The 22,959-nt window shown below is 42.8% G+C and overlaps 1 protein-coding gene across 4 annotated transcripts in view; it reads right to left on the bottom strand.

Moving 5' to 3' along the window:
• The window catches only part of APAF1 (apoptotic peptidase activating factor 1), a 102,915-nt gene that overhangs the window by 15,451 nt on the left and 64,505 nt on the right, over positions 1-22,959 (bottom strand). For all 4 annotated transcript variants that reach the window (XM_061639505.1, XM_061639504.1, XM_061639502.1 and 1 more), the window contains exons 18-21: positions 20,827-20,988; positions 10,957-11,085; positions 8,930-9,055; positions 4,272-4,391 (exon numbers count right to left, since the gene is read on the bottom strand). In XM_061639505.1, coding sequence (XP_061495489.1) covers positions 4,272-4,391; positions 8,930-9,055; positions 10,957-11,085; positions 20,827-20,988 — 537 coding nt within the window. The remainder of the gene's footprint in view (positions 1-4,271; positions 4,392-8,929; positions 9,056-10,956; positions 11,086-20,826; positions 20,989-22,959) is intronic.

The raw sequence follows: 22,959 nt of genomic DNA on the forward strand, positions 1-22,959 counted from the left end.
AAACATGGCTGGGAAACTCAGATCGATCCTACTAGTGTCTTGGATGCAGCTTCCTTCCCTTCAATTTGGGAACCTCCCCCACTTAGTTCCAGCCTTGTCTTAAGGTTAAGTATCTTGGTTCCCAGGGCAAAAAAAAACACACCAATAAGCCAACCCTGTACTTAACGATGTGAAAAATGAACAGCTGTAATAAAATGATAAACAAGTACATTTCCAGATTTGGATAAGACTCTGTTAATGAATCTTCCTGGATTATTTTCAGTCTTAACTTGTTGCTGAATCTGGAAGTGAGAGAAGCCTAGTGCTTAAAGCTTTTGATTTCTGATTAAATTTCTGCAGGATTTAAACCACTCTCATATTTTTATCGCCAAATCCAACAACCTCACTGAACACATTATTAAAATAATATTTTATTTTGTAAATAATGTGTCTAACATTAATCATTATTTTGGTGTCCCCCTGAATCAGGCACCAGGGCAACGGCCCTGCTCACTCCATCCTAGTGCTGCCCCTGCTTCAGGAACAGAGGCAGGAAACACTTTTTAGTCTGAGGGCTGCCTTCCCTCATGGGCAACCTTCAGGGTGGGGGTCACATGCCAATTGTAGGGTCAGAAAAAATGAGTGAGGTAACAGATGTGACTATTACCTTGGTACAATTATGCTCAAGCCACACAAAAGTCAAAATTTTCTAAACCTCCCCTACCCAACACACACCTCCATCCATCCAAGCAAGCAAATGGCATTATCACCATTCAATGACGCATTCGAACCACACAAAAGTATTTGAGGTGGGCAAGGCGTAGGGCTGGTAATAGGTGGGGCCTGGGAGGCCACATTCACCTCAAGAGCCTGATGTTCCCCACCCCTGCTTAAGAACTCATTCTTCTTTCAAGTGCAACATTAGTGCTTGTTCCTACTTAACTCTCCAGAAAGAAGAAACAAGGAACATATTTATGGAGTGGTCATCATTGTATGAACTAGGCTTCAAAACAAATCTGTACTTTCTAAATGTAAAGAAGAATATCCTCAGTAAAGATTAAAAGAGTGACATATGCTCATCTCCAGTAGGAACCTTTGATGGGAAGTTGTATGGTGTGTTACTCAGATGCCAGCAAATGAAATATGTGATTTTTGGTTCAGTCTTCATCCTGAACCTAATGATTTAGACACTGTTCATTATGACATACACTCTGTCATGGATCAATGGGAAAAATTAGAAACTCTTTATTATTTAAGCTTTAGTTAATAGAAGGCCTGTTTATATACTGACTCTGAAATCTAAGCCAGGAAATGGGAAAGAAATTTTAAAAGTAAATTGTCATTAAGCACTTGTGGGAAAACATTTATTATTTCTGTAAAAATGTAAAAAGGTCCATAGATCGTATTCAACTAAGTCCTACTCAGAGTAGACCCATTAAAATTAATGAACCTAAGTTAGTGATGTTCATTAACTTCAATGGGTCTACTCTGAATAGGACTAGCATTGTTTTTATGTTCTTTATATTTGATCTTGCCAAAAGGTTACAAGGCATCAACAGCTATTACAATTAACAAATGGAACCTGTAACAAAATGTTGTAGTGTGGAGTGATCTGTGCAGTGTTCCAGCCAGGCATTTCCCCTCCTCCAACAGCCAGCCAGTATTCCATAGCTACTTAACATCCTCAGTCCCCACTGGGCTGTTTTGGGGATCCTCTTCCCGGGTGCTGTTTCTAAAGGGTTTTAAAAACGTATTTCTGCAAACCTTTGGAAGCTCCTTGTGTGCAGGTGGTGTCATTTTGGCTTTGTAAGAATCCGTACTTGAATGACTTTGCAATTAGTATACAGATAAACTTTAAAGTTATTCAATATATAGTACCTCACACACTAAGCATATTTGGGGAAACAGAGTTCACCATATATTGGACCCTTTGTCTTCCCCAACCCTGAATGAGTAAAAGGAGAACAACATATGCTTTCCCAATCTTTCAATAAGGTTCACTTCTTCTCACTCAAGTCAAATCAACATAAAACAATAAAGAGCTTAATCACACTAACTGCTAATATGCTACTGGGACAATTGAGCATTTTAGTGGAGACAAACATTCCCATTTCAACATAAATTCATACATGAGAAACAGAGTGACTCAGAGTGACAAAGGTCTCCAATGTCTAGTGTAACACAACAGGTACATCCATCATATTAAAATATTGATTTTAATGGTATTTTTATTGATTATTTTATTGTATTAAAATTTGAATTCCATCTAGCGTAGCACATTACAATTGCTAAACAACAGACAGAAAAATTATGATGTGGTCCATCAAGATATTCAGCAATTTTCAAGTGGTTCCTGGGGGGGGGGATTGGAAACCAATGACAAAGATGGTAAAAAGTCTGGATGACAAAATGGAATCCTATGGTTTCTGAAGCTTAAAATGCAGCAGGATCAAGCAGTAGTCTCCTACCATCAGGTAGGAATAGAATAACTAAAACACACTCCTTCTAATTCCAAACTCAGACAACCTCTCTGGATGGATACTATGAAAGCCACTGAGATGTCTAGGGGAATAATTTTTATGATTAATATTATCTGTCCTTCACCCAAAGGTCCCAGGGCAGGTTACAACAATTTTAAAATACAGCATTAAAAGCAAATGAAAATAACCTAAAATCACAAAATGGGGGGGGGGTCCTAAAATATATATGTGTCTGGTGCCAAAGGTCAGGGTTAAGAGGTGCATTTTCAGCATTTGCATAAAACTGTACAATGAAGTTGCCAGATGCACCTCAATGGGGAGGGAGTTCCACAACTTAGGAGCCACCACAGAGAAAGTCCTCTCCCGGGCCACCACCTTCCAAGCTTCTGAGGATGGCAGAACCAACAAAAGGGCTGCTCTCAACACCCAAGAGGGTCTGTAGGGAAAGAGGGGTCTTTCAGATATTTAGGAACTAAGTCTTTTAGGGCTTTAAACGTTAGTGTGGGTCCTTGGAATCAGACCCAGAAATAAACTGGCAACCAATGCAGCTGTTCTAAAACAGGGATTATACAAGATCTAAAGGGAACCCCAGACAGTAATCTGGCTGCTGCATTTTGGGCCAGTTAAAGGTTTTGAGTCTTCTTCGAGGGTAGCCCCACACAGAGCGCATTGCAATAATCCAATCTGGAAGGTACCAGAGCATGGATTACTGTGGCCAAGTCATCTCTGTCCAAAAGGAGCTGAAGCTGGTGAACCAGCTGGAGCTGGAAAAAGGCACTCCTAGCAACTGAGGCCACCTGAGCCTCCAGTGACAATGCTGGATCCAGGAGTATCCACAAGCAGCAGACCTGCTCCTTCAAGGGGAGTGCAATCCCATCCAGAACAGGTCATCTCCCCACCTCCTGGACATGAAAATGCTGGACACATAACACTTCTGTCTTTTCAGGTTTCAACTTCAATTTATCAGCCCACATCCAGCCCATCACCGCTTCCCAGCACTGGTTAGCACCTCAACTGCCATTCCCGATTCAGATAGAACAGAGTGATAAAGCTGGGTGCCACTACATATTGATGACACCCCACTCCAAATGTCCTGATGACAGCTCCCAGTGGCTTCATATTTATGTTAAATAGCATGGAGGACAAGATGGTACCCTGCAGAACACCACAGGATAGCTCCCATTATTCCCAACAGCAGCCTCCCATAACTAACTTTTAGAAGTGGCCCTGGAGGTATGAGTGGAACTGAAGTATAGTGCCCCCAACCCCCACCTTCCTGAATTAGTATGGTGGCACACCCCATTCTTTCCCTTGTATAAGATGACCAAGATAGTTTTCTGTGTCAAAGCCAGGCCTGAAACAAGACTGAAATAGATCTAGATAATCCAAGAGTGCTATGCAAAAACACAGCAATCACCCACTTGACTACATTGCTCAAAGAGGAGATATTTGCAACTAGTCAAAAGTTATACATCCTCGGCCGACAAAGAAACTCAAACACTATATGGTGCTCTAAACACACTCTCGACTGAACTGCAGAATCTGTGGTGTCCAGGCACATAAGCAATGGTAATCCTTGAAGTGTTCAGCAAACATGTTACATCTGTCCTCCAAGGGTTCCTTCTTACAGAATTGTTATTTAATCTTTACAGTCCTTATTGCCTTTCGTGTTGAGAGCAGTTACATAAAATAGATAATTTTTCCTGCCCATATTTATATATGAAGACTGTGTAGCTTAAATCAAGTCACTAAACCCACAACCAAAAACTGATGACAGTATTCACTGGAAGTGAAGTTCAGAAGCATACTTACCTGCAAATGCTTCAAACTGTCAATGGCTAAGATGATCACTTCATTGACCAGAAACAAAACATCTATTTCACGTTTTAACACAACAGCCGAGGACTTGCACACCTTATTTGTCTCCCATATCTGTTGAAGAGAAGAATGATGTAGCAGAAGTTCTGCAAGGTCAAAAATGTAAGACTTTGAGGGCACAAATCAGAAGTCTGAATTTAGGATTGTACTTACTCATTTAATATACATTTTTATTAGACGTTTATGTGTAAAGTTACTTAATGAATATATGCAGCCGTATATTTAATATACGAGCCAGTAAATCAAACTGCAATTTTCTCATACAATCCTCTTTATACTCAGAGATCAAAGCAAGAGTTTTGCTCCAGGTTCCATCATTTGTTGAGTTAGGATCACCCACGCTGTGGAATTCCCTGCAAAACACAACCTTACCTATTAGGTCCCCTGCCTAGCAGTATTACACCAAGGATAGCCAGGGTGGTACCCTACATATGTTGTTGGACTATGACTCCCATCAGTCAGTGTGGTCAATTATCAGGGATGATGGGAGTTGGAGCATGACATCATCTGGGACCATGTTGGCTACCCCTGGTGTAGGCACTCCTTTTTTTTTTTTAACAAAAGCCTTTGCCAGCAGTTAACGTATTTTTCTATTGGCCGGTTCTATTTTCAAACTGTGGTATTGCTTTTCCTATCATTTTTGGGGTGGGAGTGTTTTTATTCCTGGTACTATGGTTTAGTGCTTTCATTGTTTGTGTGTCGCTTTGCAATTATGAACTGGTGCTACTGCCATTTGATTAGAGGTTTTTAATTCTAGTGTAACTATTCTATTATATAGATTTTTAATATTGCATTTTACCTCAGATGTCTTTGAGCAGGGAAATAAATATTATAGATAAGCAGTATTTTATTTTTAAAATTATTTTTCAGTAATAAGGAATTTTTAAAAAGGTGGAGGATGGCATTTCCTCAAATATGCCAAAGTTTCATGAATGCTGTGATTATTACAATTCCTCATTGGACTTATTACTCATAATAAATAAATGTGTAGCTTCTTGGAAATCTATGATTGAATAAGAAAGCCAGAGAAGACCAAGTGCCTGCAGGAAGAAGGGGACTACCATCGCCCAGGGAAGAAGGAGAGCCATCTGCTGCGGCTGCCTGCCTGCTGCTGCTGCTTGGCTACCACCACTGCCCTCTCCCTGTTAGACTTCTGTGCTGCAGGTTGCCACACCTTGCAGGCCCAGGCCCCCAGGTACTCAGCCAGTTGTTGCTGATTTCGTCTATCTGTCCCTTCCCTGGAGGGGATACATAAGCTGGCTGGCTGAGGTGGCTCCTGCTTTGTAGATTTCCTGGCTTTTTGTGGGACTTGCAGGTCTTGAGTTATGTGCCTGGGAGAGAGGATTCAGAACCAAGCGGGGAAACTTGAGGGGGTCCCAATTAGTGTAGTGAGGGGTAGAGGGAGATATGGCATTGTGAGGAGGTCTTGCATGGTAAGGGGAACACGGCCCAGGCAGTTAGCGACTGTGCCTTGTTCCGGTCCTCCCCACACCCACAGGTTTGTTGGTTGCCCTATCAGCCAGCTTTCAGACCTCCGGATGCTGCTCCTAAATGCCAGATCGGTGCATAATAAGATCTCCCTCATTCATGATTTAATTGTGGATGAGGAAGCCAATCTGGCATGTACAACTGAGACCTGGGTGGGTGAGCAGGGGGGAGTCAGTCTCTCCCAGCTATGTCTGCCAGGGTACCTGGTTCAGCATCAGGGTAGACCTGAGGGTCGGGGGGGGTTGCTGTGCTCTATAAGGAGCTCCATTTCCCTCTGCAAGCACCCTGTCCATGTGACTACTGGTCTGGAGTGTTTGCACCTTGTGTTGGGTCAGCAGGACAGACCGTGGATTCTGTTGGTGTACTGCCCACCCCGCTGCCCAACAGACTCCCTAGCTGAGCTGACGAAGGTGGTCTCGGGTGTACTGTTGAGATCACCCAGACTATTGGTTCTGGGGGATGTCAACATCCATGCCGAGGCCACTTTATCTGGGGCGGCTCAGGATTTCATGGTTTCCATGACAACCATGGGACTGTCCCAACATGCCATTGGCCCAACACATGTAGCAGGGCATACTTTAGACTTGGTTTTTGCAACTGGACATGGAGATGGTGATCTGAATGTGAGGGGCCTTACATCGGTCCCTCTGTCATGGACAGATCACTGATTGCTGAAGTTTAGACTAACAGCGGCTTTTCACCTCTGCAAGGGTGGGGGACCAATTAAGCTGGTCCGCCCCCAGAAACTAATGGATCCGGATGGTTTCCAAAGGGCTCTGGGGAGTTTTCCAGCTGATAGGGTTGGCGTTCCTGTCAAAACCCTGGTTGAACTGTGGAATACAGAAATGACCCGGGTGGTTGACATGATTGCTCCTGAGTGCCCTCTCCTGTGTAGAGCTGGTACAGCTCCATGGTATACCCCAGAGCTAAGAGCGATGAAACAATATAGGAGACGGCTTGAGTGCAGATGGAGACGAACTCCTGGTGGATACAGTTACACACTGGTAAGTGCCTATGGTAAGCTGCATTTAGGGGCAGTGAGGGCAGCAAAAAAAAAACCAATATTTTGCTGCCACTATCAAATCATCAATCTGCTGCCCAGCGGAGCTCTTTAGAATTGTCCGGGGGCTATTACATGTTGGCCCCAACGACATGATAGAACCATATAAGGCCTGCTGTAATGAATTTGCTAGGCACTTCTAGGATAAAATCTTTAGCATCCGCCAGGACTTAGACTCCAGTGTTATAGCAGGTGAATCAAGCGGGGTATCCAGAGCACAGCCTTGTCCCGATTTCTTGGATGAATTTCAGTTGGTACAGCTTGAGGACGTTGACAAGGTGCTTGGACAGGTTCGTGCAACCACTTCTGTGCTGGATCCTTGCCCTTCCTGGCTAATAAAAGCTAGCAGGGATGGAACTGCAGGCTGGGCCAGGGAAGTGATTAATGCCTCTCTGCGAGGGGTGTGTGTCTCTGGCTGCCTGAAAGAGGTGGTAGTGAGACCACTCCTGAAGAGACCCTCCCTGGACCCAGAAAATCTTAATAACTATAGGCTGGTAGCAAATGTTCCATTCCTGGGCAAGGTCCTTGAACGAGTGGTGGCAGGCCAGCTCCAGACACTCTTGGATGAGACTGATTATTTGGATCCATTTCAGTCAGGTTTCAGGCCTGGTTTTGGCAAGGATACAGCCTTGGTCACCCTGTATGATGATCTCTGTTGGGAGAGACAGAGGGGAGTGTGATTCTGTTGATTCTCCTTGATCTCTCAGCAGTTGATACCATCGACCATGGTATCCTTCTGGGAAGACTGGCTGAGTTGGGAGTGGGAGGGGCTGCATGGCAGTGGTTCCGCTCCTACTTGGCGGGTCGGCTCCAGAAGGTGGTGCTTGGAGAACATTGCTCCGCACCCTGGACTCTCCAGTATGGGGTTCCACAGGGGTCAGTTCTGTCCCCCGTGCTGTTCAACATCTACATGAAACCGTTGGGTGCGGTCATCCCGAGCTTTGGAGTGCGTTGCCATCAGTATGCTGATGACATGTAGCTCTATTTCTCCTTTCCATCTTCTTCAGGTGAGGCTGTCAATGTGCTGAACCTGTGCCTGGCTGCGACAATGGACTGGATGAGGGCTAATAAACTGAGGCTCAATCCAGATAAGACTGAGATGCTGCTAGTGGATGGTTCTTCTGACTAGATGGTGGATGTCCAACCTGTCCTGGATGGGGTTGCACTCCCTATGAAGGAGCAGGTTCGTAGCTTAGGGGTTCTCTTAGAACCATCTCTGTCACTTGAGGCTCAGGTAGCCTCGGTGGCACAGAGTGCCTTCTACCAACTTTGGTTGCTGGCCCAGCTATGCCCCTATCTGGACAGGGATAACCTCGCTTCATTTGTCCATGCTCGGGTAACCTCCAAGTTATATTACTCCAATGCGCTCTACGTGGGGCTGCCTTTGAGGACGGTTCGGAAGCTGCAGCTTGTGCAAAATGCAGTGGCCAGATTAGTAACAGGGACCAGACGGTTCGAACACATAAAACCGATTCTGGCCCTCGTGCATTGGCTGCCTGTATGTTTCTGAGCTCGATTCAAGGTGCTGGTTTTAACCTATAAAGCCTTAGGACCACAATATCTGATGGAACGCCTCTCCCAACATGAACCCACCCATACACTATGCTCAACATCTAAGGCCCTCCTCTGGGTGCCTACTGCGAGGGACGCTGGGAGTCTGGCAACAAAGAAGAGGGCCTTCTCGGTGGCCCACAAATTATGGAATGATCTCCATGAAGAGGTGCACCTGGCGCCAATGCTTATCTTTTTGGCACCAGGTCAAGACATTGACTTCTCCCAGGCATTTTAGCATGTGTTTTAAAATTGTTTTTATTTTTTTTAATTGTGTTTTTAAATTGTTTTTAAATTGTTTTTTGTGTTTTAAAATTTGTATATTTGTTTTTATTGTTTTTAATTGCTGTAAATCGCTCAGAGAGCTTTGGCTATGGGGCGTTATATAAATGTAATAAAATAAATAAATAAATAAATAAATAAACTAAATCTTGTTTTACTACAGAAACAACACAATTCCCAGCAAATATTTGAAAGGGGGGAAAAAGCTCACCCTTATTGTCTGGTCATCAGAAGAAGTGAGAAATAAAGACCCATCACATGAAAATGTCACAGAATGCACCCAGCTCATATGTCCTCGGCAGTCAGCTATTTTGGAAGAGGATTCAATATTCCATATCTAAATTAAATACAGAAGGTTAAAAAACCTAATTATTTGCACTATACTATGATAGCATCTATGACCTTTTAACCAAACCACTCTTTGTTCAGAGTTAGCATCTTTATACATTGTGGATAAGCCAACATCTGTAAACTTCATTTGGGGAAATCCACACTGAAAAAATGTATTTGGAGATTTTCAAAAGAGAAACTAAATTCTCTACCATATGTAGGCATAAAAATACTATATTACATTCTAAGAGATATTTTCAAAGTATCATGTTGTCATCAATAACTACACATATTATTCAAAATGTTGTATAGAAGTTGATTTCTTGTTTATGGACACAAAGGTCCATTAGGGTAAAGTAAACTTGCTTATTTTATGTCTACCCACTCTAAAGACCAAAATAAAAACAGGATACTAAACAATATTCAGCTGAACTGATAAAGAGGAGATTCCTGCTATCTGCTTTTCCATTTTCAAGTTGCTGTCTCCAGACAGGGCTACAAACTGCATCACATGGCCCCTATGAAATATACCACATTACACAACCGAACTGAAAGAAGCATGGTCAATATATAGAGTGGTGGTTGACTTCAATGCTATGTTGCAAGGATGACTCTGAGTTTTTTCCATTTGAAGATTCTCTGGGTTGTCACTATTTTGACTTCAGGTATTATACCCATATTAATTAATTTTATTGTTAAGATATGCAGACTATTGTATTAAACTGGCACTCTCACATGAAGATCATTATATAAAAACATATTTTTCTTCTGCCAAAATAGGTCAAGAAGCCTATAGCAGACTGCTTAAAGATCATGAAGACAATTCAGAGTACAATGCATCTTCAGTATGACCCAGAGAGCTAATCTATTAGCCTCAATTAGATGGACACACATTTGACTCAAGTGAAAGAATTGTATTATTTGGGTATTAAATTCAGTGAATGGTTTCCACATAACAGAGCAATACTATGCAGGATTTCTCATGCATGATTGTGTTCAGTGGGCTTTACTTCCAGGTAAGTGTGTATAGTAGTCTATTAAATACTTATGGTATTTTTAAACATACACAAATATATTCAGGCAATAGGCATCTCCAGCTCTTAAAAATGGTCAATGCAAGGTTGACTTCAAAACTTGAAAACAGAGGCTGAACTCAGTGACCAGATGAGCCTTTTAAAAATGCAGATGATTTTACAAGAATTCATATCCAGAAAGATTCCATTAAACAGAGACCGTGGGATTCTTTCATCATTCTATGCTAATGGGATTATTCAGAGAGGTCGAACTCTCTTGCTGGGCAAAATCTATAAGTTATTTAGCAGGGTGGAGCTGGGTGGAAGAGACCATTTGCTTTTGAAATGACTGGTTAGTAAAACTGACAATGGGAATCTAGAACACAGACAGTATATAAAGTTTTACCTGTGGATATTGCAGCACCTCGGAGTGTTCTACTAGACATGCAATAGGGAGATGAAACTGAGGCATATTACAGATCTTTGAACAAAATTTAACAGCAGCCATGGGTGTCTTGGCTTTGATGAAGTAACTTTGATGTAAGTTAACGCTTATTGCTGTTCTTAATAGCAGACCAGCAGTAGCTTTTGGCAAAATGAGGATCATCTGAATTAGCTCATATTGGCCAGATGTGCCTGATTCCATACAAAATGTTACAGCTTCCTAATATTGCCTTGGCCCATCTAGCTCAATATCATTTATTCTGGCTGGCAGCTTTCCCAGTGAATTCTAGAAGTACCAGAGATTAAACCTGAGATCTTCTGCGTGCAAAATGTGTACATCACCCCTGAGCTATGACCTCTTCCCATTCTGAAACCATCCACTAGACTGAGCCATAGGAAAGATGATGAAGATAAGAGAATTACTTATGTTTCTTTAAATGTAATGACTTACCTCAACAGAATAATGTGATAAAGCAACAGCTACCATCTGACTGTTGGGACAAAAGTCACAGTACTGAATAGTGCTGTGATGGCTTATGAGAACCTCTGCCAACAAATCACTGGTCTTAGCATCAAAAAGCTGTGAACATAAAAGCCATTCTAAGAAAAGGTTCTATTCATATTAAACAGTAATTTTAAATGTCACTGATGGATGTCTTTATACAAGATCACTGACAGAAGCTTAAATATCAAAAACATAGTTACTGATTACTTTCAGTTTAGCATATTGACTGGCAGAGACCAAAGGTAGTCTAGATTAATCAACAACATTCTGTATGATTTTTTTAAAAAAAATCTTAGATTTCTTACCCACCCTTTACCATGTTGCCACTAAAATCATTTCTAGCCTACAACAATTCTACTTCCTATATTCATGGACTTTATGGAACATTACAAAAATATTTTGAAGAGTTAAGTTTTATTTTCTTAAACTCAGCTTAGACTTTGCTCAAAGACAGTTTACCATCTTTTCTATAAATCAATACATTTTATTCATTTCTTTTTCAGAAAAGTATAAAGATCTTTTCAGAGCCTGTGAATGTACTATTGCAATATGATATCTTTTGTTTAGTGGCTTAGTACAAGAACCACAAAAATTGAATTTTATCTGCCGTGCCATAATAAAACCAATCTCTTAACTGCTATTAAGAGATTGGGAGATGGCAGCAGGACTATACACTTGCTCCACACATTCCCTTACCTCTTCCCCCCCCACACACACATACCTTATCCGAAGTAGAGCATTACACCAGCAGCTAACTGTGGTTAAGAATTACCATCTGTGTTTTATATTTTTAAAATTGGGCAGGGAAGGAATGGTGAAAGGACCTTTGGTCTGATCTTGAAATGGCCTTCTATATGATCTCTAAAGATGATCTCAGATGAGTATTGGACTCCACATAGTGGTTGAAGGCAGAAAGATGCTGATTAATTTTTCCTTTAGGAGTCTTCTAGTCTCCCCTTTATTGCTCAGTTATCCAATGACAAGCCAAAAATCCTCCTGTACTAATTAACATCCTTTAAAAGAAATTATGTTCTGCCCATGCTATGAATATAAATACACATAAAAAGACATATACCTTCATCAGAAAACATCATCTTTAAATGCATGTAGAAGGTCGTTTCACAGTAAGACCAAAGGTCTCTTCTCCTGTGCGTATAAAGAAGATCTCAGGTGGGACATACCCAAGCTGACCCATATAGGGTGGGAATCAAAAGCTGGAGTGCTTATCATTGAAGAAGAACACACAACACTCTTCTGAATGCCGCCTCAGCTGAGGCATACAAATCAATCTTGCAATGTTCAATGAAAATGTTCGGATTAGCCCATGCAGCCAATTAGAGCTCCTCAATTAGAGAAGAATTAAGTGCAACCACAGCTGTAGTTGCAGCACCCTAGTCGAGTAAGCCACAATCTGTGCCACTGGAGATAGGTTCAAAGAAGTGTACACCAACACTATGTATGCTTTAAGCCATCATGCTAGCATGGAAGAGGAAACTTTTCCCAGAGAAGCTGGATGTAAAGATAAAAATAACGAGTCCAATTTACAGAAGGCCTTCATCTTGGAAATAGATACTTTTAGAGCCCTCCACCCATCATGGGAGTGTTTTCAGTAAGATGAACTGGGGATGGACAAAAGGAAGGTACAACAATTTCCTGCTGACAGTGAAAGGACGACAGAACTTTAGGTCAAAAAGAAGGAACAGTATGCAGCATCACCCTGCCCTTATGAGAAGTACAGAAGTGTTTATTCACAGAAAGAGCACTGTGGGCTGAAGTAACAGCCGTCAGAAACAAACTTTTGAAAACAGCAAATGAAGAGAAACAGATTTCAGGAGCTTGAAGGGGCGCTTCTGAAGAGCCTTTAGAACTTTATGTAAGTCCCAGGTGGAAAATAGATGTTGAAACGGCGGGGGGGCTGTAATTGTGCCCCCTCGTAAAAAGCACTTAAAAATAGATGTGAACCTAGTGGTTTGTCTAGAGGTGATAGTACTGTTGCCAAAGACAAGGTCTGTCGTCGAAGTGCATTAGATCTCAGTCCCATGGATAAGCCATCTTGTAAAAATGCCAAAACTTCCCGTATGCCTGCCCTCTTGGGTTGAATGCCCTTCTTTGTGCACCAGGTCACATAAACCTTCCAAGTACCCTCACAGAGTCGGATAGTAGACACATATTGAGATGCCATCATGGTATCTACTACTGCCTCAGACAGACCTGACTTAAACTTGTCCGTTCAATATCCATGCATAAAGGTTTAGCCATTCCGTATCTGGATGGTGTAGAAGGCTCTGGGACAACAGGTCCTTCCTGGGCGGGAGATGCCAAGGTAGAGAGATTGCTAGAGTGCAGATCTTGGAGAACCATGGTCTGAGAGGACAGTAAGGTGCTATCAACAGAACTCTTGCTTTTTCTTCTCAGACTTTTTAGAGCACTCTGTGTAGAAGAGGAAATGGTGGGAAGGCATGCAGTAGGAGAGGCAGCCATTGAGAGACAAGTGTGTCTGCGGCCTCTGCTGTGGGCTCCACATATCTGGAGAAGAAGCTTTCTACTTGCTGATTGTGGTGAGTTGTGAACAGATCTATGGCAACCTTTCCAAAGCAGGAGATCAGCTTCTTGAATACCTTTAGATATAGTTTCCATTCTCTGTTGAGCACCCGCTCCCGACACAGCCAACCTGGCCTGTACATTTTCCACACCTTGTAAGTGTTCTGCCACCAAGGACTCCAGATGATCCTCTATCCAGGTGAAGAGAGTCAATGTCTCATCCTGAAGGGCTCTGGATCTCCTGCTCACTTGCCAATTCACATGTGCCCTCACAGCAGGACCGGCGCCAAAGGGCAGTCAGGTTGGGCCCTGAAAGGGCCCTCATTAGGGTGGGGGGGCACTCCCCTTCTACGATCCACGGCAGACTCCCTGCCACAGATCGCAGGGGGGTTTCAGGCTGCCCACCTGTTTGCTCGCTCCACCTACCTCTCTCTCCTGTCTTCTGAGGCGGGTTGCCATCAACCAAGATGGCAGCAGAGGCTTTTTTAAGGGGCTGATGCTCCTACCGCCATCTTGGTTGATGGCAGGCATGTGCACGTGCGTGCACATAGCACACCACACATGCATGCCATCAACCAAGATGGAGGCGGGGACATCAGCCTCTTAGAGAAGCCTCTGCTGCCATCTTGGTTGATGGCAACCCTGTGTGCACAGTAGACGTAGCAACAGGAGACAAGAGATAGGTTGGTGAAACAGGCAGGAGCCATGGGCCCAGTCATGCCTGGTGCCGGCCCTGCTTCACAGCCACGTTGTTGGTCCTTATCAGCACTGCTCTTAGGAGTCTGACCATTATGAAGTACTGTAGTGCCAGGTGTATGGCATGCAGCTCCAGAAAGTTGACTGGTAGGGAAGTCTCCTCTTGAGACCATATTCCTTGTGCCATGTGTCCCTCGCATATTGCCCCCCAACCTGAAAGGATGGCATGTGTAGTTACTATCATTTGAGGGAATCCCAGAATGGGACCCCTCTCCAAAGACTGGTTTCTTGCATCCACCACAGTAGGAACCTGTGGACCTTTTGACAAAAACACCCTCAGATGGAGGCATGAAACGATACTGGTCTGGAAAGGTAAGAGTGCCCACTGAAGTTGACTAGAATGATACCGCACCCATGACTGATGCTGATATTATCAGACCTAACACTGCCGCCAGATGCATTAGATCAACCAAGGCTCCTTTCAGCTAACAGCCGCAACTGCCCATTGAATTTTATTGATTCTTTCACCTGGGACGGTTCTCTGAAATGTGTCCTGCGCTGCTCCCAAGTGTATCAATTTGGCTGGACAAAGGAGACTTTTCCTGGTTGATCAATAATCCATGATCCTTGAGACACGCCAGAGTCGCCTGGATATCTTCCCATGCTTTTGGAAGGGTAGAGGAGTGGATTAGCAAGTTGTCCAGATAAGGATAGACATGTACCCCCTGAAGTCTGAGGTGAGCCACCAGAGGCACCAGTATTTTGGTGAAAGCTCTGGAGGCTGATGACAGACTGAAGGGAATAGCTCTGTATTGAAAATGATGGTTGTTGATTGTGCATCTCAGAAAGCGCCTGTGCCGCCTGAATATAACGGCATGAAGATAAGCCTCCCTGAGATCTATTGAAGTGAGATAATCCCCTTGGGTAGACCACCTCCTTGATGGACATGAGAGTCTCTATGCGAAACTTGCGGTACATGATGCACTCATTCAGGAATTTCAAATCTAGAACCCCCCAGGCAGACACATCTTTTTTGGGCACCGTAAAGAAAACTGAATAGCCACCCTAAAATCTGTCATCAGGAAAAACAGGCTCCATTGTCCAAATGAGCAGAAGATGAGGTATAGCCTCCTGAACCCTGAGGTTTTTGTCTGAAAGAGAAGGGGGGAGAAGGTATAAAGCATGGAGGAGCGGAGGAAATGAACTCCAGCCGGAGCCCCAGTATCAGAGTGTGAAGGACCCAGTGCCCAATGTGATGAGCTGCTGCCTGTGGGAGAATTTCTGTAAATGCCCCCCACTGCAAGTTGGGGACTGTCAGAATTGTTGTTTGCCTCCTGATGAAGCAGTGGAACCAAATCTGCCAGAAAACTGCCGGCAGCCCGTTGTTGATGCGCTGATGGTACTAGAAGGGGCGTGATGCCTATGCATCTCTGCCCTTACCAACGGGTTTGAATCCACAGAAGGACAGAGTGTAAGAAAATGGGTGAGGCATTCCGGAAAATAACTGTTTCTCTTCCTTCTGTTTAGATGTGGGCATTACCTTCTTCTTGTCCTTGGATTCTATCAACACTGCTTATCTCCAAAGAGTTTGCCTCCCACATATGGGTCTAATGCCAGGTTATTCCAGGCTCTTCCGTCTGCACTCCAGTGCCTGAGTCACAGGGAACGCCTAGTGAAGACCCCTGCTGTCAGTGCTCTGGCAGCAAACTGCATGGTATTCATGAACACATCTGCCATAAAGGCTACCGCCCGTGATACCTTTAGAAGAGACTTTCTACTCTGAACTTGATCCTGTTGAGGAGCGTCTAGCAATTCCTCCAACCACAACAAGAAGGCTCTGGAGAACACAGACATAGTCACTTCCATCCTGACTGAGAAAGCTCTGGCCTCATGGACTCACCTAAGCCCAATGTCCATCATTCACTCTAGGAGGTCTTTCAACTGGGCATCTACTACTTCTGGATTCAGGTATGGGTCCAGGAGACCCCCTATGGGGGCATCTACCAGAGAGAGCTGAAGGTGATCCATCCATTATTGTTCTAGAACGTAATGCTTGTTAGCTATAACCACAGACTTCTTATTCTTTTTTTTTTTTTTTTTCAATAATTTTTATTCAGATTTTCATAAAACATACAAGACAAAATCATAAAACATTCAAAGACAAAAAACAAAATCAAAAATAGTTAAACAAAAAGAAAAAAAGAAAAAAAAAAACAAAAATAAAAAATAAAGAGTAAAATATTGACTTCCCATTTGTCAAAGATCAAATCAGTTATAAGTCTATAATATATAACAATCCTGTCTCTTAAGTCATATTATAAAATCACTTTCCTCCAGTAGTTATCTTACTTAATCATCAAATCTCATAAACATTACTTTATTCTTTCCACAAAAAGTCAAAGAGAGGTTTCAATTCTTTAAGAAATATATCTATCAATTTTTTTTTCCAGATAAGCATATCGATTAATCCATCTCATTACTAATTATGATAATCTTATTGTCATAACCATAGTCAAAATAAACATTTCAATTAATCCATCACATCAGAATCTGTTAGGTTCAATAATTTCAGTAGCCATTGTTCTATTATCTCTATTAGTTCCATTTTCCATCTTCCATCTTCAGTAGTCTTGTTAAGTCCAGTAATTTCAATATCCAATCTTCCATTATCAGTATTCCATAATAATCTTGCTGTCAAAGCCATAGTCATATAGTAAGAGTCTGATGGGGATTACCTCTATCCCAAATATTTTCTTGCCATCCATTCTGAATAGGTTGCTGAAATACTGCTGTAAAATCATATCTCTGTTCTTTTTTTCAAAATACACTGGGTCATCTCTTAAAAGTTTTTCCATTGTCACATGGCTGCAGTTAATTCCATAGATTTTCTCTATATTGGGCTCCATCACATCATTCCAGTCCAGAAGATTATCCATGCCATTGATAACTTTATCTCTAGAATCTTCATTCATTTCTTCAGAGATAACATTGAGTTCCAAACAATAGATTTTATTTCTAAAGTCCATAGACTCCAAATCTTGTTCCTGTTCCACGTTGGTTCCAATCTCCGGGATCTCCTCTCTCACAGGGACCCCTATTCCAGTCTCCAGGGTCACCTCTCTCACAGGGACCCCTGTTCCAATCTCCGGGGTCTCCTCTCTCACAGGGACCCCTTCCAGGGTCACCTCTCTCACAGGGACCCTTATATCTTTAATCTCCTGCTTCATTTTACTCAATTCAATTTTCATTATCTCAATCTCATCCATTATTTTCTGAAACATAGTTATTTCCAGATTTTCAGCCACTTTCTTAATTGCCATTTTAAAAGAAGAATATAGGAAAACCACTTCTTATTTCAGCAACAATTGGGTTAATACTCCAAACTTGGTGACATCACAGTATAAACAGAGCAGACAGCCTTATCTCTCCAATAGTTAAGTAAACAAAATGCAGTTCCCAGGATCGAAACAATTAATGGCAATCGTCAAGAAACAGATTCGTCAAAATAAAATAGACCAAAAAGAGAGTAGTCTCAAAACAGTATAATATTTTTCAAAATAAAAATCTGGAATAGAAATCCCTCTTCTGTGTATATCTTTAGAATGCAAATCCAGGACAGCTTTTTGCAACAAAAACAGAGATAAGCTATTAATTAGTGCGTAGCAGAGAGAAGTTATGGCTCCCCAGTGAGATGTCAAAAACTGATCAATCTGGCAAATCTCTTTTAAACAGCAACAATTTAAGTCAAGTAAAAGAAAAATATAGAAAGAAGGGTGCTTGCCTGTTAGTGCGTTCTCTCTTAGAAGATAAGGTGAACGTTCGCTTTATCAGATAGAGCTTGCTGTTAAAAATCCGTCCCACCTTCGTCGGCTGGACCTCGTCCCATAAATTAATGAGATCTGGTCGTCCCAACAAAAATAGGCTTTGAGGTTAATCTCTTCGTTTCTCCCTACCCGGGAGAAGTTTAATCAGTCAAAAAAAAAGAAAAAACTGACTGATATATCTGAATAAGCTTCTTTTGAGGCAGGAGCCCGTCTCAAAAGCAGGCACAGGCTAAGTCACCCTTCCCGGAAGTCTCCACAGACTTCTTATTCTGTAAGGGAGCGCTGAATACAGATTTGAGAATTTTAGGTAACAAGATGGGCAGTTTCACTGCTTGTGGTTAGGTTGATGATCTGGGCACATGGTGGCAATCCGGGATGACGGCGCAGGTTGGGAAGCCTCCTTATCCCTCAGGTCCAGAGTCTCCAGAATCTTACAAAGAAGAGCAAGGAAGTGGGAGTCTTGAAACAGGTGGTTGGAAGCTACTTCTTCTGATTGGGAAATGCCACTCCATTCTTCCTCATCCAAGAAATGTAAATCTTCTTCTTGGTTGGCATGCCCATCCTGCTCCATCTCCCTAGGTTGGACATGTGTATCCTTGTTGTCAATCCCTTCTGTGCATCATGTCCAGGGAGGGAGGCGTATCTTCAGAAACTTCCCTTCCTACTGTTGCATGAGGCTGAGCTGATAAAGGTCCATGCTGATGTAGCCTCTGTGAGGTTAGCCAAACTCCCTGCTAGCATGGAGACTGGGACTGTGCAATTAAAGGCAGGAACTGGTGAGGTGTTGATGGAAACTGTTTTGGTACTGCTAGCTACAGATGGAGTGGCTGACATGCTGTTAGGACTGTTCTAGAAGCCAGTTCTCTAGAGAAATCTGCCCATAGCACCTCCTTTAGTTGTTGGAGTATCTGTGTAGACATTGGAAGGAGGAGCATAGGCTGAAAGGCAGTGGAAGGAATAGCCTCAGCCCCTGTGGTCATCATTTTTAAGGGCTGATACCTGATGACACTAGGCTGATCAGTGACCTGTGCCTGCTGACAGGTATGATCAATGAAACCCATAAATTTCTCAAGGGAGAACTGAGAAGAAAATATTGCTTGAAGTGAAGTGATCTGTGGATGCTCCTCCTTATCTCTTTCTAGTGTGTGCAAAGACCTGTGCAGTGCAGCTACTTCCCCCACCGCCTTCTCCACAGTGCTCCCATGCACCGGTGAGGGAAAAGCTTAAAGGACCGTGTGAACCTGCTGCTCTATCCCCCAGGCCATGTGGAGAATAGCTGTGGTTCTATGGTAACCTTGCCCACATCTATTACTGTGGTGGAGAGTGCGCCAACACAAGACTGTGCTGTACTGAAGGCATAACTGACCCCTGCTGTGCTGGGCGCTGCTGTGGCAAAACCACACGTCCTGAAGTGGGTTGTGGAACTGGTGCAATGGCTTGTGATGCTTAGTAGGGTCTGCTGATTTGGCCTTAGCCTTCCCAATGGCCCAGAGCACAATGAATGTTGGCTGAAAAGGGCAATATTTTATTGGGACTTACAGGGACAGTGGGAAAACAACTTGTGCGGGGGGGGGGCTGACAAATGGAGGGGTTAGAATACTCCAGCAGTGGGGGGAATGGACTTTAAAATGAGTCTAATGGCATAGGCAGATTAAGCAATGATGTGGAAGTCTCAAATTGCAGGCATGGAACTGGAACAGAGTGATCCAAAATATCAGACAGAAAAAAAAAGGAGCAGAGAGAAACAAAATGGCAGGCGGAGCTTTTCCCACTCCAGTGGTAAGCAAAAAGCCTGTCTGAGGAAGCTAGGTAGAAAGCCAGACAAGGGTCAGCAAAAGGCATAGAAAAGGATCACAGGATATAGAAAAAGTCCAAAACACCACAGAAGAGGGAAAGGATTTTTTTTTTTCCAAACAGGAATGACAAAGAAAAGATATACAACCAAAACACTGACAAGACCACTGACAAACAAACAACAGACAAGACTATTCTACAGGACTAAACCAGGTAACCAGGAGCAGAGAGGACATACCACTCTGGTGAAGGCAGAAAGATAACAGCAAAAGAGTCAAGGGAAGACTAGTAGACTCCTAAAGGAAAAATTGATCAGCATCTTTCTGCCTTCAACCACTAGATGGAGTCCAATACCCACCTGATATCATCTTTACATGCAAGGGAGAAGAGGACAACAGAAACATGTTGAAAAATTTCAGTATGTAAAGGTATTCCATATCCAATATAGATGCATTATTGGCCTCAAACTCTGGTTAAGAGAATCCTGGTTAGCCAATCACAGTTAACGTCAGGGTTGACATTACACTTAACTGCGCGACCTTGTGGGGGGCTGTTAGTGTTGAACCTGTTGACATCAGAACTGTGGTAAGGAAGGGGTTGACTGGCAAAGAACTGTTCCCTCTTGAACAAAACTGCAGCTGAACCAAGGCAGACTGCAAAAGCCCCCCAAATGATGTGTCTACCTTGTAAAGTAAATGTGTTCAAGAGAGAGCAAGAGAGCGCACATGCACAGAACATAGGATACCGAACTGCACTAAGTTTTGGTTGGAGGCCAGTACTTGGTTGAAGGCTCTCCACCATGAAGTGTACACACAAATGATGCACTCTGCATGTTTCTGTGGTCATTTTCTCCTTCACTGTGCCTCCCCTGCAAAATTTTAAAAAATATAAAACACAAATGGAAAACAAGATGGTGACTCAAAAGAAAGAAGTCACCACTGATATGTTATTAAGTACTTACAAAGAGCTTGTTTTTGGCTGCCACCATCACTGTAGAACCATTAGATGACCAAGAGCAACACTTCACTAGCACTTCCACATCATCCTGGTATTCATCCACATTTCTGAAGAAGTCTCCTATGTCAATAGTTTTCAGTTCATTTGCTGAATGCACATGCCAAAGCTTTAAAAATGAATATACTAAAATTAAGTCTTTTTAAAAAAATCATTATGAGTAGAAGACAAAATTAATGGTAACTAGTGCTTTGTAAAATTTCAGTCTGCAAAGATAGTTATGCATACCCAAATATAGCTGCAAACAAAACAAATTACTCTGTCCAGTGATCTACAGACATTACAGTCAATTGTCTGATTATTGTGTCAGAAATATATTGAGAAATGGCAACATTAAAAATCAAGCAAGTAAATTGATGTCAGATTTTTTTTACATCTAGCTTATTTGGACTGATTTATATCTGAATTTTTGCTACATAATGAACACAGCTCCCAAATGCCTTCAGTTTGGGAATACTAATGGTTACTCGACAATGACTGTCATTAAGATGAGTGGTTGTGTGTATGCAGAGTTGGTATGCTGCAAGGATCCCTTTGGGATACAATGCACTCTGTGCACAAAGATACCTTCCCTTTCAAATTTTTGTCTGCATGCAGGGCCATCTGGAGTTAAGGGAGACTTTGCTCATCTGCAACTGTGTCCCCATGTGTTATACCCTAATCTCTCCCTTCACAGGAATAAATAGCAACAAATCACTTACATTTAAGAGAGTATAAGGGTGCTTCCAGGAATTTTTGCTGTGAGGGCTAAACCTACTTTGGTGAAACCTGGTCTAAATTGAGGCTCTGTTACTTGGTCAGATGTAACACATTGTTAGTGAACTAGCTTTTATATCGAGAGATTTTAATAATTTATTGGTATATGATTGGTGTAACTATGTGCTTTGGATGATGTATGTTTCAATGTCTTTAACCTATTATTTCTCCACAGTGAAAACTGTTATTCTGTTGTTTGTAAGTCTGGGATAGACCTTTTTCAGGGAAAGGGGTAGTGTTATAGGATTGGGGGATGGATGATGTCTTTGGGCCCCCTTTCCAGCCTGATTTGAAATCTGTACAGGTTGAGTAGTAGCAGAGAAACCTGCCCCTCTGGTCAAAAAAGTTCCTTTCAGAAGTTAATAGTTCAAGCCAAACAATTTTATTTATCAGCCTGATGCGTTTATCTACATGCCAAAGGATGCTATAGGAACTCTGTCAGGGGAGTTATTCTCTCCCCATTCACCTGGCTGGAGGTTCCCCACAACCTGGAGCCAGTCCATGTGTTAAGAGTTAGTCTAGGTGAAGCTGGCAGCTGAAAAGACATGGAGAGGCTTGCCTGCTGTTTGTGCTGAACCTCAAGCTATGGCTTTGGGGAGTCCCCTAGAAATCTAATGGGGAAGCAAGATCTGTTTGAGTGTTAATGCTGTGAACCCTTCCATGCTCAGGTTGTATATATGTGTATATAAACCATACAGCCTAAAGAAGCCACGTTCTCCCATGCATGTAAGATGATCTTAGGTGGGATTTGAGCTCCACCTTGCAGCTGAAGGCAGAAAGATGCTGTTTAGTTCTGCAGTCTTCTAGTCTCCCCTTCTACACAAGGATCAGCTCTTTTGCCTTCACTAAATGTGATTAGGTTTGTGTTCTTTGCTCACCTTTACCTGGATCAGTCTTGTATTTTAAGAGTTACTCCCATGGACGGGTTCCTGGTTGCTCATTCGCTGTGACCACTGGCCTGTGTGAACTGCTGTGTAACGCCAGATCGGTACACAATAAGACCAAACTCATCTGGGTGCTGATTTAGTGTGCATTACCAAGACATGGGTGGGTGAGCTGAAAGGAGTTGACCTGACCCAGCTTTGCCCACCTGGGATGGGGGGAGGAGTTGCTGAGGTCTACAGAACTCCCATCTCTATCACCAGGAAACCACTCTGTCTTGGAGCTGGCTGTGAGGGCCTGAACCTGGTGTTCGGCCAAGGAGACAGTAAAGAAAGGTTGCCGCTGGTGTACCGTCCACCCTGCTGCTGGGCAGCTTCTTTGACTGAGCTGGCAGAGGCCGTCTTGGCTGTGGTATTGGAGGAGCCCAGAACAATAGTCCTGG

The sequence above is a fragment of the Rhineura floridana genome, chromosome 8, assembly GCF_030035675.1.
Source record: "Rhineura floridana isolate rRhiFlo1 chromosome 8, rRhiFlo1.hap2, whole genome shotgun sequence".
NCBI lineage: Eukaryota > Metazoa > Chordata > Lepidosauria > Squamata > Rhineuridae > Rhineura > Rhineura floridana.